This window comes from Rhinatrema bivittatum, chromosome 1 (assembly GCF_901001135.1).
Source record: "Rhinatrema bivittatum chromosome 1, aRhiBiv1.1, whole genome shotgun sequence".
Classification (NCBI taxonomy): domain Eukaryota; kingdom Metazoa; phylum Chordata; class Amphibia; order Gymnophiona; family Rhinatrematidae; genus Rhinatrema; species Rhinatrema bivittatum.
The window spans coordinates 486,567,926-486,585,260 of NC_042615.1; the positions used below are offsets into that span (position 1 = coordinate 486,567,926).

At 45.5% G+C, this 17,335-nt stretch overlaps 1 protein-coding gene across 8 annotated transcripts in view; it reads left to right on the top strand.

Moving 5' to 3' along the window:
* Nucleotides 1-17,135, top strand: part of PHF8 (PHD finger protein 8) — a 288,114-nt gene extending 270,979 nt beyond the window's left edge. For all 8 annotated transcript variants that reach the window (XM_029607918.1, XM_029607922.1, XM_029607902.1 and 5 more), the window contains one exon: nt 14,332-17,135. In XM_029607918.1, coding sequence (XP_029463778.1) covers nt 14,332-14,420 — 89 coding nt within the window. In that variant the 3' untranslated portion in view covers nt 14,421-17,135. The remainder of the gene's footprint in view (nt 1-14,331) is intronic.
* Nucleotides 17,136-17,335: the final 200 nt, after the last annotated feature.

A 17,335-nucleotide genomic window follows, 5' to 3' on the forward strand; every position in this document is an offset into this window, starting at 1 on the left:
AGGATTGCCTTTCAAAGAAATCCTGATCCAAACAGACAATCAGGTAGCAATGTACCTGAACAAACAAGGGGGCACAAGCTCTTATCTTCTATGCCAAGAAGCAGCACAGATCTGGGCATGGGCTCTCTCCCATTCCATGCTACTGAGAGCGATCTACCTGGCAGGCGTGGACAATGTGATAGCGGACAACCTCAGTCGGACCTTTCATCCCCACGAATGGTCCCTGGATCCCGCTGTAGCAAACCGCATATTTCACCGGTGAGGTCATCCGCAAATAGACCTTTTTGAGTCAATACACAACCGCAAAGTGAGCAATTTCTACTCTCTACACCGCAGTCACAAGACATCTCCATGGGATGCTTTTGCCCACTTGTGGTCAACGGGTCTCCTCTATGCCTACCCTCCACTTCCATTCATCAGCAAGACTCTCATGAAGTTACGACAGGACGGGGCACATTGATTCTCATAGCCCCTCACTGGTCGCGTCAGGTTTGGTTTCCCATCCTCCGCGACCTATCAGTCCAGCAACCAATTCGCCTGGGCACAGATCCAATACTAATAACGCAGAACAGCAGTCTATTACGTCATCCCAACCTCCACTCGCTATCGCTGACAGCTTGGATGTTGAAAGGTTGATTCTGCAATCTTTGAACCTTTCTGACAGTGTATCCCAAGTTCTTGAAGTTTCACGAAAGTCTTTTACTAGAAGATCGTATCCTTCAAAATGGAAAAGATTTTCATCATGGTGCACAACAAAGGAAATAGACTCTTTTTCCTGTCCCACAACAAGGTTCCTGGACTACCTCTGGCATCTCTCGGAGTCTGGCCTACAAACTTCCTCCATCCGAGTACACATTAGCGCTATAGCTACTTATCACAAAGGTATAGGAAATGCCACAATATCAGCACAACCATGAGAGGTTTACTACAACTTAAGCCTCCACTACGCCCTCCAGTTCCCACATGGGACCTTAATGTTGTTCTAGCATGACTTATGAAGCCTCCTTTCGAGCCCTTACATTCCTGCGAGCTTTGCCATCTCACTTTGAAGGTGATCTTTCTAGTAGCCATAACATCCGCTCGCAGAGTCAGTGAGTTACATGCACTAGTAACATATCCATCTTATACCAGGTTTCTTCATGATCGTGTGGTACTCCATACTCACCCTAAATTCCTCTCGAAAGTAGTCCATAACTCTTCCTACCTTTTTTCCAAGACCTCACTCACAGCCAGGTGAGCGAGCTCTACACTCCTTGGACTGTAAACGCGCTCTCGCCTTTTATTTAGATCACACTGCAGCACAAAATTGGGTGCTCCGGTAGGCAAACAGACTGTATCCACCTGGCTAGCAGATTGCATTTCTTTTTGCTATCATCAAGCAGGACTTCCTCTCCAAGAAATGTTAAAGCACACTCAATAAGAGCAATGGCAATGTCAGTAGCACACCTCCGTTCCGTACCTCTTGCTGACATCTGCAGAGCTGCCACATGGAGCTCCCTCCATACATTTGCATCTCATTATTGCCTCGACAAGGCTGGTAGAAAGATTCCATCTTCGGCCAGTCGGTCCTGCGAAATTTGTTTCCTATATAATAATCCAACTTCCTTCCTGCAACCCAGAGAGATGACCAGGCTGCCCTGATAACCAAAACTACCACAGTTGTACCTGTTGCACATTGTTAAGTGTTTTGGCAACGTGATATTCGGGCATCCTGTAGCTTGCTAATCACTCACATGTGAGGACTACCATCCTGCTTGTCCTGTGAGAAAGCAGTGTTGCTTACCTGTAAAAGGTGTTCTCACAAGACAGCAGGATGTTAGTCCTCACGAAATCCGCCCGCCACCCCGCAGAGTTGGGTTCGTTTACATTTTCTTATTTTATTTTTCGCTCGTACTTTTACTATAAACTAGACTGAAGGGGGACCCCTGCTGGATGCAGGATTGGTGGCATGCTCAGTGTGCCAGTCACCAAAGTGTTCCATGATTGGGCTCCATCCTGGTGATGTCACCCACATGTGAGGATTAACATCCTGCTGTCCTGTTACAAGTAAGCAACTCTGCCTTCTTTGTCCCAGAGTACTTAGAATCTTTGTATCTGAGGCATGGAGGGTGAAGCGTCTTCCCCAAGTTCACAAGGAGCATCGATGGGAGAAGTGCACACTTACGGAGGAGGATATGGTATATGACAGCTGTACAACTTCACACATTATGAGATTGCTATGGAGTATAAATGTGTGCTCAGAAATGTCAGCCAGTGCTTGCTTATTGAGGGAATATGTAGTATTGAGTAGATCTGCTGCTTCAGATGTTGCACAGGATAACTCTCGAGCAATGGTTTCCAAATCTGTCCTGAGGGATTCCTAGGTAGTTGAGTTTTCAGGATATTTGCAATGAATATGCATGAAATAAATTTGCTTGTGTTGCCTCCATTGCATTCAAATTTATCTCATGCATATTCATTGCATTTATCCTGAAAACCTAATTGGCTAATGATCTCCCAGGACACATTTGGGAACCACTGTTCTAGGGAATGTGAATAAATGTTTCTCACAGGACAAGCAGGATGGTTGTCCTCACAAATGGGTGACATCGAGGATGGAGCCCCAACCACGGAAAACTTCTGTCAAAGTTTCAGGAACTTTGACTGGCCCCTACTGGGCATGCCCAGCACGGCACCAACCCTGCAGCCAGCAGGGGTCTCCCTTCAGTCTTCTTTTTTCCGCGCAGCAGTAGCCACGCGGTAGAAGAGCTCTTAACCACGTTCCTGACAGGAATTTCGAATAATTAATTCTGAAGAAAAATTTGCCCCTCAGGGGTCTCCCTTCGACAAATTTTTCGGTCCGCGGAACTTCGGTAAGTTTTTGCCGTCGTTTGGTCGACTTCCGTCGAGTTTGGCCCTTGAGGCCCGTTGGCATTCGACAGTCCCGCGGCTAAATTTTTGGCCTTTCGCCATGGCGTCGGGGTTCCGTCGGTGTCCGGACTGTACCCGAACTATGTCAATCACAGACCCTCATGGAGTCTGTGTTTTGTGTTTAGGGAGTGAGCATGATGTTCTGACTTGCACCAAATGTGCCCTAATGACACCAAAGGGTCGCAAAGCCAGAATGGAGAAGATGGGGCTCCTCTTCCAAGCTCGTACCCCAACGCCATCGATTGCATCGACGTCATCGGAACCGGCACCGTCGAGGTCTCATCATCATCGACAACCCTTCGGTGACCGTCCGCCATCGATGACTTCGCGGCCATCGACTCCCGTTCCTTCCCCTGATGATCGAGGGGATCGGAAAGAAAAACATTGCCATCGACGTCATAAGTCTCGGCCTGTCGAGGAATTGACGTCATCGACCTCAGCACCGACCGAGCCACCGCCAAAAAAGTCTCGATCAGAAGTGGCACCGTCCACTACTGTTTCGCAGGCACCGAGGCAACCCTCACCCCCTCGGGGTTTGGGAGCCGCGATCCCACCGGTGACGATGGTCCCTCCGGCTCAGCCTCAGCCTCCCTCTCCCGTCGAGCCGGGTCTTGTTACCCCTGGTCTCCGGGCAGAACTGGACCGGCTGGTCCAGGAGGCCATCGACAAGGCGATGCTACGGTTCCAGACTCCTCCGGCACCGAGAGTGGAACCGGTCACCGAGCCGATTGCAGCAGCACTGGCACCGCTGCTACACCGGATGGAGGCGCTCATGACAGCCCTTCCACCGGTGATACCTGAGTCACCGACACCGGTAAGACCGCTGTCACCGACAGGTTTATCATCAGGTGGAGAAACACCGTATCGAATTCCCCCTTCGGGAATTGTTCAATCGATGCCAGGTCGTCCCTCGCCACCGATTTCTTCTTCGGGAGCGATACACACCTCTGCTCCACCGAGGTTTTCGATGCCGACACCGATTCCATCGAGACCGACACCAGTTCCCTCGATGCCTACACCGGCACCGATACCGGCACCGATTCCATCGAGGATTTTCTCGATGCCCCCGGTGATTCCAACCGATATTTCGGAACCTCAACCTGGGCCTTCAGGTGTTCAGCCCCCTCGAGGTCCTGCAGGTCATCATCCAGATCCCTATGATACTTGGGGTGATGATACCTCTACTGACACCGATGATTTGCCTTCACCGCCCTCTCCTGCGGTGAGTAGAAAGCGTTCTCCCCCTGAGGACTTCTCTTTCTTTCATAAATTTTGTGAAGGAAATGTCAGAGTTGGTCCCATTCCAACTTCAATCTGAACAAGATGACAGGCATCAGATGATGGAATTGCTCCAATTTTTGGATGCCCCGAAAGTCATCACTTCTATTCCCATTCATCAGGTTTTTCTAGACCTTCTTAAAAAGAATTGGGAATCTCCCGGATCTGTTTCCCCGGTCAACAAAAAAGCTGACTCTACATATCTTGTACAGTCAGCACCTGGTTTTCAAAAACCTCAGTTAGACCATCATTCTGTAGTTGTAGAATCAGCTCAAAAGAAAGCTAAGCGACTAAAGCCACACTCTTCCATACCTCCTACTAAGGAAAACAAATTCCTAGATAGTATAGGTAGGAAGGTATATCATGGAGCTATGCTGATTTCCAGAATAGCTTCTTATCAACTTTATATGACTCAATATAATAGGGTCATCCTGAAACAGATGCAGGAATACACTGATGCCTTGCCTGAACAGTTCCAGCCACAGCTTCAATCCCTTCTAAATAAAGGGTTTGAAGCTGGGAAGCATGAAATACGAACAGCCTATGACATCTTTGATGCTTCCACTAGAATTTCTGCCACGGCCATCTCTGCCAGACGTTGGGCTTGGCTTAAATCATCTGACCTTCGTCCAGAAGTTCAGGACAGGCTCTCTGATTTACCCTGCCTAGGGGATAATTTGTTTGGTGAGCAAATTCAACAAATTGTTGCTGAATTGAAGGATCATCATGAGACACTTAAACAGCTCTCATCCATTCCTCCTGACTTGCCTTCTAAACAGCCCTTTAGAAAGGACTCCAAGAAGTCTTTCTTTAGGCCACGAAAGTATTATCCCCCATCAACCAAGCCTAGGCCTGCACGGTCTTACCATAAGACTCAGCCTCGCCAGACTCGTAAACAAAAGCCTGCAGCAGCTCCACAACCGGGCCTTGCGGCGGGTTTTTGACTTTCACTTAGAGAGCAGTTGCCAAACCCCTCTTCCAGCTATACCGATAGGAGGACGGCTGTGCCACTTCCTAGAAAAATGGCATCAAATCACCACAGATCAATGGGTGATAGCAATCATTGCACAGGGTTACCACCTCAACTTCCTATCCCTTCCTGCCGACTCCCCACCTTTGCAGGCGTGGAGACTCACCGATCACTCTGTTCTTTTAGAGCAGGAAGTTTCTCTTCTCCTACAGTCAAACGCTATAGAACCCGTTCCTCCCTTACAACAAGGACTCTGGTTCTATTCCAGGTACTTCCTGATACCAAAAACGTCAGGAGGACTTCGTCCAATCCTAGACCTACGGGCCCTCAACAAGTACCTTGCCAAGGAGAAGTTCAAGATGGTAACCCTGGGCTCGCTGCTCCCTCTACTGCAAAGAGGGGATTGGCTATGCTCTCTAGACCTGAAAGATGCATATACCCACATTGCGATCACAGAATCTCATCGCAAATACCTGCGTTTTCTAGTAGGCCGAAACCACTACCAATACCGAGTACTACCTTTCGGCCTGGCGTCCGCAACACGAGTCTTTACCAAATGCCTCGTGGTGGTAGCAGCATTCCTCAGGAAGGAAGGTGTCCACGTCTACCCCTACCTGGACGATTGGTTAATCAGGGCCCCAACCCAGCAAATAGCTTGGTCCTCCCTGACCCTAACAATTCATACTTTGCTCTCTCTAGGATTTCTTGTCAATTACAAGAAATCCTACTTGGTCCCATCTCAGACCTTATCTTTCATTGGGGCAGACTTGGACACCTTACAAACAAAAGCCTTCCTCCCTCATCAACGGGCCAAGACTCTGGTGTCCCTAGCTCGCCAGCTGCGGTCTCAACACACAGCCACGGCTCGCCAATTCCTCATTCTACTAGGACATATGGCCTCCTCAGTTCAAGTAACTCCCATGGCCCGTCTGGCCATGAGAGTCACACAATGGACTCTACGACTACAATGGACTCAAGCTCTTTAGCCTCTGTCCTCCATTGTTACAATCACCGATGCACTCCGTCTGTCTCTTGCCTGGTGGACAAATCAATGCAACCTCCTACAGGGCTTGTCCTTTCTTCCACCAGATCCCCAGATAATCCTCACCACCGACGCTTCCAACATCGGGTGGGGAGCCCATCTACACAATCTGCAAACTCAAGGATACTGGTCACTAGAGGAAGCCAAACACCAGATAAATTTCCTGGAGCTGCGAGCAATCCGCTATGCTCTCAGGACCTTTCAAGATTGCCTATCGAACCACGCAATCTTAATTCAAACAGACAACCAGGTGGCCATGTGGTACATAAACAAGCAGGGAGGCACAGGCTCCTTCCTTCTGTGTCAGGAAGCTGCGCAGATTTGGGCGGAAGCCCTCTCCCGCTCCATGTACCTCAGAGCCACCTACCTCCCGGGAGTGGACAATGTATTGGCAGACCAGCTGAGCCGTGTCTTCCAACCACACGAGTGGTCACTCAATCCCTTGGTAGCAATCTCTCTATTTCACAAGTGGGGTTATCCCCACATAGACCTCTTTGCGTCCCCTCAGAACCACAAAGTGGACAATTACTGCTCTCTCATTCAGAGCCAGCACTCTCGGCCGAGGGATTCGTTCTCCCTCACGTGGACAACCGGTCTGCTTTATGCATTCCCTCCACTTCCTCTTCTGTCGAAGACTCTCGTGAAGCTGCGTCAGGACAGAGGAACTATGATCCTGATAGCACCGCACTGGCCACGCCAAGTGTGGTTTCCCATACTACAGGATCTCTCCATCCGCAGACACATTCCTCTGGGAACGGACCCGCATCTGCTCACTCAAAACGACGGATGCCTCCTCCATCCCAACCTCCAAGCCTTGTCACTGACGGCATGGATGTTGAAAGGTTAGTCCTTCAGCCATTTAACCTTTTGGATTCAGTTTCTCGTGTCCTGATCGCTTCACGAAAGCCTTCCACAAGAAAATCTTACTCATACAAATGGAAACGGTACACATCATGGTGCACTTCTCAGTCCCTTGATCCCCTTTCCTGTCCAATCTCTAAATTCTTGGACTATTTATGGCATCTATCAGAATCAGGTCTAAAAACCTCTTCCATTAGAATGCATGTTAGTGCGGTAGCCGCCTTCCATAAAGGTATCGGGGGTGTCCCTATCTCAGTACAACCCCTGGTAACCCGTTTTCTTAAAGGCTTGCTCCATTTGAAGCCACCTTTACGCCCTCCGGCCCCATCTTGGGACCTTAATCTGGTTCTTGGTCGCCTTATGAAACCACCTTTCGAACCTCTGCACTCCTGTGACCTAAAATATCTCACATGGAAAGTGTTATTCCTTTTGGCTATCACTTCAGCTCGCAGGGTTAGTGAATTACAGGCCCTAGTTACCTATCCGCCTTACACTAAACTCCTGCAGGACCGGGCAGTACTCCGCACTCACCCTAAATTTTTACCTAAGGTAGTTTCGGAGTTTCATATCAATCAATCCATCATACTACCTATCTTCTTTCCCAGGCCCCACTCCAACTCAGGGGAACAGACTCTGCATACCCTAGACTGTAAACGAGCTCTAGCTTTTTATCTAGACCGTACAGTTTCTCACAGGAAGAGCACTCAATTATTCGTCTCTTTCCATCCTAACAAGTTAGGACAACCTGTGGGTAAGCAGGCTTTTTCCTCCTGGTTGGCGGACTGCATTTCCTTCTGCTATCAGCAAGCTGGCATTCCTTTCCAAGACCGTGTTAAGGCACACTCTGTGAGGGCCATGGCGACTTCAGTAGCACACCTTCGATCGGTGCCACTTCCTGACATCTGCAAAGCTGCAACCTGGAGTTCCCTCCATACCTTTGCAGCCCACTATTGTTTGGATAAAGCTGGAAGACAAGATTCCATCTTCGGCCAATCTGTCTTGCGTAACCTTTTTCCAACTTGATGTACCAACATCTTTCCACCTCCCGGTAGGATGCGGATGTCCTTACCAAATTCCTCCCCAGTTGTTGTGCCTGTTGCACGCCATTGGGTACATTTGGTGCAAGTCAGGACATCCTCAGCTCGGTACTCACCCATTTGTGAGGACAACCATCCTGCTTGTCCTGTGAGAAAGCAAATGTTGCTTACCTGATGTAACAGGTGTTCTCACAGGACAGCAGGATGTTAGTCCTCACGAAACCCGCCCGCCACCCCGCGGTGTTGGGTTCGTTTTTATTTTATCTTTTCGGCACTGCTGGAAGCTTTGAAAACAAGACTGAAGGGAGACCCCTGCTGGCTGCAGGGTTGGTGCCGTGCTGGGCATGCCCAGTAGAGGCCAGTCAAAGTTCCTGAAACTTTTACAGAAGTTTTCCGTGGTTGGGGCTCCATCCTCGATGTCACCCATTTGTGAGGACTAACATCCTGCTGTCCTGTGAGAACACCTGTTACATCAGGTAAGCAACATTTGCTATCTGTGTAGAACAGCAGCAGCCAGGATTGCACAGTCACTGTCCATATTCTGAAGAAAATGCATGGCTTTCTGCGCTGTAGCAAAGTGCAGCACCTTGTCTTGATAAATGACCCTCAGTTTAGCAGGAAATAAGAGGGTAAGGCGCAGGTTTTTCTTTATCAATTGAGCGCAAAACGAGCCAAGAGACTGCCTCTTTTCAGCTACAGAAGCCGAGAAATCTTGAAAAAAGTAAAATTCTATGGCCTTCGTAGTGCAGATTTTGTAGCCGTCTGTATGCCCTGAGATTGTCCACCTTGTACGCAAAATTCAGCACCTGGAGAATGACTTCTCTAGGTTTGTAATTTTTTCTGTTTGATTGAGAATGTGGTTGCTGCATTTGAGGCCCAATCTATGCGCCCTTTCCAAATGTAGGGGACCTTTGCTTGTGTTCAGAGCCAGAGCTTGTGTCAGCCATTTTTCCAAGGTTTCAGCCAACTGGTTTTCAGAATGCCCACCAGTCTGAGATTGTTCCACTGGGATTGATTTTCCAGATCATCCACCTTAAATGTTAAGAATTTATTAGATTTTTTGAGGTCAGTGATGTATGCTCTAGAGTGTTTACTCTGTCTTCTAACCCAGAGATCCATTGTTCAGCCTCAGTGAGACCTTGCTTAAAACCAGTAATGTGTGTTCCGATTCCTTCAATCTGGTCGGATAATTTGTCTCCCCTCCAGCGCTGCTATAATAGTGACTGCTAGGGCAGTAGGAGAATGATCTGCTTCAGCCACCGTGCCATCAAGAAGTCGGCCTGCTGTGTTCCTCCCTTTCCATGTCAGCCATTTTTAATCTCTCCCTGCCATTGTTTCTCTTTGTCTCTCTGTGTTGTGTGCGTCGACATCGGTAACGCCGCTCACTGTAAATATAGCAATTAGAAAACCTGGAGGGACAGGAGACTATTGTCAGCAGGCAGCGAAGGATGAAAAAGAGAATTAAGGTTTAATATGAGCAACAAATGAGAGAGGGTCCCCGGGGAGAAGGCAACGTGCGTCCAGTCTCATTCACGGCATCACGTGACGCCCAGCAGTTAACTTCTTTATATACTTTTATTATTTTGAAAAAAATATTTCTTAAAATAAACATCCTATCTCAAAAATATCTATCACCGCATGTAACCCTAGACACACATTTAAACCTATATCCATCATCAAATTTAATATCATCTTTACAGCACACTAACCCTCTACAAATGTTAGACTGTTCATGAATCATAGCTTCTATGATTACCAACCTCTGTTTTGCCAGTGAGCGGTAAATGCTCATTGATTCTTATGATCTGCATTGGAAAAAGAACATGTTTCAAACAGACAGACAAAGCAACCTCTTGTAAATAACATCAGCAGCCACCTTGAAACTACGATTCGGCTACAAGGCGAACTGTTATTACCTTAAGCTTTAACTTGGACTATGAATGAATCACATTCATAGGAAAATGAATGCTGATTCATCAGCCTGCCCCCAGCTTGATGGTACACATAGAGCGTATTTCTCACTACTTAAACTGTAGAAAAAATGTATGATTGTTTTACAAAAAACCTTGTGAAATATGCTTAATTAAACCTCAATGCCACTGCATATAGTTACCTTGCCTTTCTCCCTCAAACTGAAATCTTTCAAAATGCTATGGGAATCAAATCGAGGCATGCAAGTACACTGCTCAAAGTGGATATTTATTCCATTGGAGATGGAACATGTGTGCTGTCTAGTACCAATCAAGGACCAAGACCTACATTCCCACCATTAAAAAAACGGAAAATAAATAACTCAGCCCTGGCATAAATTTTGAGAGACTTGTGTACCCCTACTATCTATAGAGAATGTGAAGTTTATTTATTTATTTATTTATTAACTTTTATTTACCGACATTCGTGAAGCACATCATGCCGGTTTACACAGAACTCAGGTGGGAGATACAGTAAAACAATATAACATTATAACAATGTAATATAATATTATTAATTAAACTAAAAACAAGAACAAAAACAACAAGACAAAAACAAAGTGAACAAAATAAACAGTACAGAAATGAGCCAAGGGAGCAGAGGTTTAAAGGGGAAAAAGGGGGAGGGAGAGGGGGGGGGAGGGTAGGTTAGGGGTAGGGTAGGCTAGGGGGAGGGGGAGGGGAGGGAGGATGGGTAAAGGGTTGGGGGGGTGTGGGAAAGGGGGGTTGAGGAGGGGAAAGGGAGAAAAGCATAGTTAAAAGGAAGTAAAAAGGGAGAAAAATACAGTAGGATAGAGGGAGACTATGTACAGCTGACTTATGTATAGGTATCATTTAAATGAGTAGAATTATGGAAGAGTCGAAAGGTCGACAAAGGCAGTCGAAACACTGGGAAATAGTTTCTTCAAAGGGTATAAAGGGGAGGTGGTGGGGGAGGGGGAATACTAAGGGATAGGGTGGCGGCCGGGTGACGAGGAATCGAAAGGGGTGGCTGGGGGAAGGAGGAGAGAGGGATAAGACAGGCGAAAAGGAGGGTGAGAGGGGATGGTCGAGCCGGGAGGAACTGAGAGGGGGGGGGGGGGAGCAGGGGGGTGTAAGGTCGAGCAGGGGGGAGCTGAGGGGGAGATATTACGTTTGGTTTGTGTCGGGGTAGGCCTGTCGGAAGAGCCATGTCTTGACTCCTTTCTTGAAGTTGTGAAAGGATGTTTCCTGGCGTAGGAGGGTGGGGAGGGAGTTCCAGAGGGTGGGGCCAGCGACGGAGAAGGCTCTCCCTCTGGTGTGGGCTGAATGAGCTGTTTTGAGGGATGGGGTGTGGAGGGTGCCTGTATGGGTTGTTCTTGTGGGGGCGGTCGGAGGAGCGGTAACGAGGCATTTCATCGAGCCAGGTGTGATTGTTGTTTATGTAGGGAGTTGTGAAGGATGGTGAGGGTTTTGTATTGTGAGCGGAAGGAGATGGGCAACCAATGTAGGTCCTTTAGTATGGGGGTGATGTGGTCCCTTTTACGCGTCCCGGTTATGATTCTAGCCATGGAATTTTGTAGAATCTGAAGGGGTTTGATGGTAGAGGCAGGGAGTCCTAGTAGCAGGGAGTTACAATAGTCTAGTTTCGTGAGCATGGTGGCCTGAACGACTGTGCGGAAATCGTGGGTGTGGAGGAGGGGTTTGAGTTTTTTTAGGATGTTAAGTTTATAGAAACCCCCCTTTAGGAGAGCCTTGATGTGGGGTTTAAAACTTAGGTGTTGATCTATAAAGACGCCCAGGTCTCTTACGAACTGGGTCTGAGAGAGGGCTGTGGTAGTAATTTGGGGAGTGTTCTGTCGCATGGGGAGAGTGAAGCGTTCAGGCTGATTAGAGATGATGAGTAATTCTGTTTTTGAAGTGTTTAGAGCTAGATGGAGCTCGGATAGCAAGGCACTTATGGTGGTGAGGCAAGATTCCCATCGTTGCAAAGGTTCGCTTATGGACCTTTCATATTTCATACCATTCAGTAATTCTCTTCTACAACTCAATGTACTCTGTATACATGAACTCAGGATAATCTAAACATATAGGTAACCCTCCAAGTTATCCTAAAAATTAAATGAATGCCTCCCATTCTATTACTGAATTCAGATGCTCTGGATCACAGTATACCATCTGTAGATAAGATTGTTGTTCGTGTCGTCGTAACTGTAAAGATAGATTTCTATCCCTTCGATTATTCAGATGCTGAATAACAAAAATTTTGAGATGCTCAAGAGAATGCGCTTGCTCAGACCAATATTTCACAATTGGACTTGCTGGTCCTAATACATCTTTTATGTTGAACAATGCGAGTAAATGAGGTGGTACAGGCATCATTTTTCAAACTTTAATTATTGTGGAATTTAAAACCTCTGCTCGAGCACTCAACCTTTTAGACAATTCTGCAAGCTCTGATCTTCCCTAAAATGGATTACTGTAATTGCCATTTTGTGGGATTACCTCAGTCCACACTGCAGGCTCTACAGGTTATACAAAATTGTATGGTCCGACTTCTTAAATGCACTAATACCAGAATCTACATTACACCAGTCATGTGTGACTTAAATTGGCTACTTTAAATGCCAAATTGCTGGACAATGTGGATTATCCATGGATCTGTTCCTTACTAAAAGTACCATCCTTACTGTACACTCTGGTTGTCTGTCATGTTTGTTGATGATTCCTCCTGTTAGATGTGCACAGATGAGAATTGGCATGGACCTGCTATGGAAAAAGTTCTTACGTTCTGGAATAATCTTCCAGAACAGTTGCATTTGATGTCTTACATTAAGGCTTTTAAAAAGTTGCTGAAGATTTTCTTTTTTAAGAAAGCTTATGATTATCTGAATGTGTAATGAACTTTCTCATTTTTGTTTTGTTTGCTTTGTTTTATTAATTTGCTTTTATGAATGTTATTTTGTAAACCACTTTGAACAGGAGGTATATACATTTTTTAAAAATAAAATATTTCAGCACAGAGACTGTACTAGTGAGTCTACTTGATGAAATCATCTATGCAAGGACCATGACGAGACAGCCTAGCTGGTACTCCTAGACACAGTATACTATACCATCCTAATCATGCACTTAAAAGACTTGGAACTAGCAGATCCATCCTGGCCCTATCCTGGTTCAACTCCTTCCTCCAAAATTGCTCCCAAACTGATTCACCAGAGTGAGCATCATCCTGCCTCTCACCAGCACTACTCAGTATATACATACTCCCTAATCACCTGAGGCTAGGTCATCAGAAACTATTGGATCACTTAATTTTGCTATGCTGTTGACATTCAGCTACTGGTCTGTCTTGGCCTGGACCTGACAAAGTGATAGCCAATCTGAATAAATGCCTGCGAAGGGCCTCTAGATGGCTACTCAGAATAAACTGAGATTAAATCCACAAAAAAAACAAATACTGTGGAGAGAAAAAAAAAGGACCCTGAGGTGATCCTCAAAGGGGGGGAGCTCTTCCTTGCAACTTTCAAGTTGAAGCCTGGGATTTATGCTGGACTTGAAGTTCACTATTGAAACTCAAATTCTGGCAGCATTTAAATTGACATTTATTCAACTACTCAAAACTACAGAGAAGGAAAAAAGAAACTGCTGTACTGTTCACAAACAACTAATTAAACTATGGAAACAGTACCATTCTATTATATACTTATCAAAAGTTAGAAAGATGTTGACACTTTTACAAATAATGACATATCAAAAAAAGTACATATTTCATTTTTGTTAATTGTATTGTTCAAATAGTTTTCTCCTAGGACAAGCAGAATGGTAGTCCTCACATATGGATAAGCTAAATCTTATAAGAGTCTTCTCAATATAATGTACAATATAATGTAAATAATTAATCCTAACTGATCGGTTATCTAACCAATTCTCTCCCCAGTTATTTGGTCCTTGTTGTAATGTAACTTTATGATCTTTTTGCACTTGTTTATGTTCTGTTTTTTGTTCACACCCCCTTGTTATATGTAAACCGGCATGATGTGGTTTCTAATTGCGAATGCCGGTATAGAAAAACTCCAAATAAATAAATAAATTCACATTCCTCCAGTTAAGGCAGACTTAACTTTGTTTCGTTGGGTACTTGAATGTAACTTGCCTTGAGCTACTAATGATAACACATGAGCTAATTCAAAATGAATTAAAAAGGAGGGTGGAAATTCTGGCTGTATAGAACTGTGATGTAGAATTGTCTGTACCTATTGCCCTCCATTCACTTCTTCTCCCTGTCCTTTCTGTACTTGACAGGAAAACGTCCAAGGAAGGGTCTAGCCACAGCAAAGCAGCGTCTGGGTAGGATCCTGAAGATCCATAGGAATGGCAAGTTGATGCTATGAGACCTCAGCTATTGCTAGAAGATCTCAGACTCCTGCTGCTGCTACAAGACCTCTGGCCCACTGCACTGCTTTAGACTAAATAATGTTATGTTTACAGCAGCAGCACAAGGAGCAGAGTGCCTCTCCTCTCCACTCCTTTTGAGTTTTTGGTATCTGCAAGCAACTCGAATGAGAGAGTCCTGGTGGATGTGTGCATCAGTGTATCATGCGTTCACATATGTGCACACACACTTGTTTGCTGTAGAGGGAAGTGATTGAGTACATCCTTCTTCCTGTCCTGTGAATGAAGGAAATTGCCAGTGGCTGTGCAGTTACAGTGAAACCCTGCACTGGAAAGGAATTGGGCTTATGAGACTGGCCACCAATACCATCCCAGCATAGCTAACCCTGATCTTTTAGGGGTAATTTGGGATAAGGCATATGATTTTTCTGCAGTAGAGTTTGCAAGTGGTTACTGAGTACTGGAGGAGTGGAAACACATCATTGAACTGGGATGGGGGAAGAGGGGAAGGTAATGACTGCCAACATGGTACCTGAAGCTAATGTATGAAATCAGTTCAGAGTGTCCCTACATCTGGGATACAACCTTTTCTCCCAACTTCCCAACATGCATTGGTGTACAGGGCAGAAGCTAGCTAGTGCCTGCCTAAGAACATTGTCGAAAAAAAAAGAGATAAATCTCATGGAAACTCAATATGTACTTTTAGGAAAGTGGGTAAGTGCTTTTCTCCTAAGCAGCAGGTGGAGTGCTGTGTACTTAAGTAATTTTTGACCTACACCACCTCCAAACTCAGACAGGGAATAAATTGCAACCCTCTTTGCCATTTGTCTGTATTTTGCATTGCTTCCAGGCTATCACTGTGAACTTACATCCTGCATCAGCACTTAAATGAGACCTGGTGGAGTTGGAGGGGGGAGAGGGTGTTTTCAGGAGTGACTACATAGACATTGTGTGAATATGTAGATAGAGATTATTATATAGAACTGTACAGACAGGGAGTAGCTGTAGCACTTTCCTTTCTTGCATAATACAGTTAGCTGTGCTGGAGCCTTGTAGAAATGTGGGGCCACCTTTCATTCCCAATACCTGTGTAGGGTTTCAGCCAGCAGTATATATCCCAGGAGGAGGGGAAATAGACCTTGAGACTCTGAGGATGGGGGGGGGGGGGGGTGTGTCGTCTTCCTATGCTTTTATTCTGACTTCTGTGATGTCTAAAGCTTCGTTCAACATTGGGGGTGGGGGTGAAATGGGTGGAGAAAACTGTTCAGAATAAAAGGAGAAAATCTGTCTTGGGGGGGTTATTTATTTTTTTTGTTTTGTTTTTTTACAAAAAATAATCTTCCTGTAAATGTTCAGATCTATTTTTAGATGTCTCCCCATATGCACTCAGCATGGAGGATAATTTTATAAAGTGGCTGAGATAGGGATGCTGCATTTTGGTGGTTTCCTGTTTTGCCTGGACTGGTATAATTTATATATTTTTTTAACCTTCCTCCTTCCCTAGAGAGATTATGTGATGCTCCTGCTCTTGTTTTTCTGATTGTTTTTAACCAGTTGTTTGTTTTGACAGCCAGTGTATCAAACTGGGAGGATCTTGTCAATTTTTGTTGTGGAATGGGAAGTGTGAAGTTTTTCCAGGTTGGGGGTGAATTTGTATAAATGAAGATTAAGCAGCCATGTCATGGTGTTCTGCCTCACTTGCTCTGTGTGTTTCTGCCCTGCGTGAGGGTCCGTGCAACACCTTACCATTTTGTGCCGTGCTTTTTATAATTCCCAGTCTATGCTGAGGCTAGGGCTGCTTGAATTTGGTGGTGTCCCATCCCTAAGGCAGGAATGTTTGAAGTTGTGGAAGCTGCAGTCAGCTATTCCCACATAAAGGTGTGCCCTCACCTGTTTGGGGAAGTTGTAGAAATTGGAGGAGCACTGGTTGGCACTTAACCATTGTCTACAGCTCCTCCCACAGCCAGTGCTCTTCTGCCATCCCCTACAGGTCCCACCCCAGCCAGTGCTCCTCTGCCATTCCATGAGAACTCTTCCCACAGGCAGTCCACCATTTCCTATGTTCCACATCTCCATCCCCCCTGGAGCCAGCACGTCTGTGTTTCTCCCTACCATACAGCTAGTATGCCTTCACTATTCCCTACATCTCTTACCTTGCCTCTCACCACCCCCACAGCCAGCACTGTTCTGCCATTCCCTACAGCTCCCCCCACAGCCTGTGCTCTTCTGCCATTTCCAGTGTGTCTACATGCCACACAAACACACACACACAGATACAACCAGCGCTGCTATATCATTCCATGCAACTACCCCCCCCCCTTCCCCACAGCTAACACTTCTCTGCTATTCTCTAAATACTCCACTACAACCAGCACCTCTTCACCATTCCCTACAGCTCCCTTCTACTATTCCTGTGAGTAGACTATATTCATTATTGTGTTTTGAGTATGGAGATTGATGATAATCTCTGGAGAGGATTAATAAAATGTTATATATACGCACAGAGGTCTGAAAACAAAGATAAATCTGTAAGTATTTTTATGTATAGCATGTTCTTTGGAGGAAAGGATTAACTGTGGCAGTCTGGGGAGAGGGCACATGGGTTAAAAATTTTAATGATTTTTAAAAAAAAAAAAGATGTTCACAATAAACCATCCCATCAAAGCAATATTTTTACAGTAATCTTGTAAAGGATTTGACAACGACCTGTACATTTCTTTTTTCACTGCAAGGCTTACAAATAAAACATTCAACCAAGCAAAGGAGTTCCCCTACTTTTCATTTTTTATTTTTAAATTGAAAAGTAAGTACTTGTACAGAAGATTCATTAAAAGAATAGTTAAATGATTTATAGTTGGTAACTTAGGAGCTAATGTAGTAAGATGGAAGTAAAAATGTGCTGAACTTCGGTGCA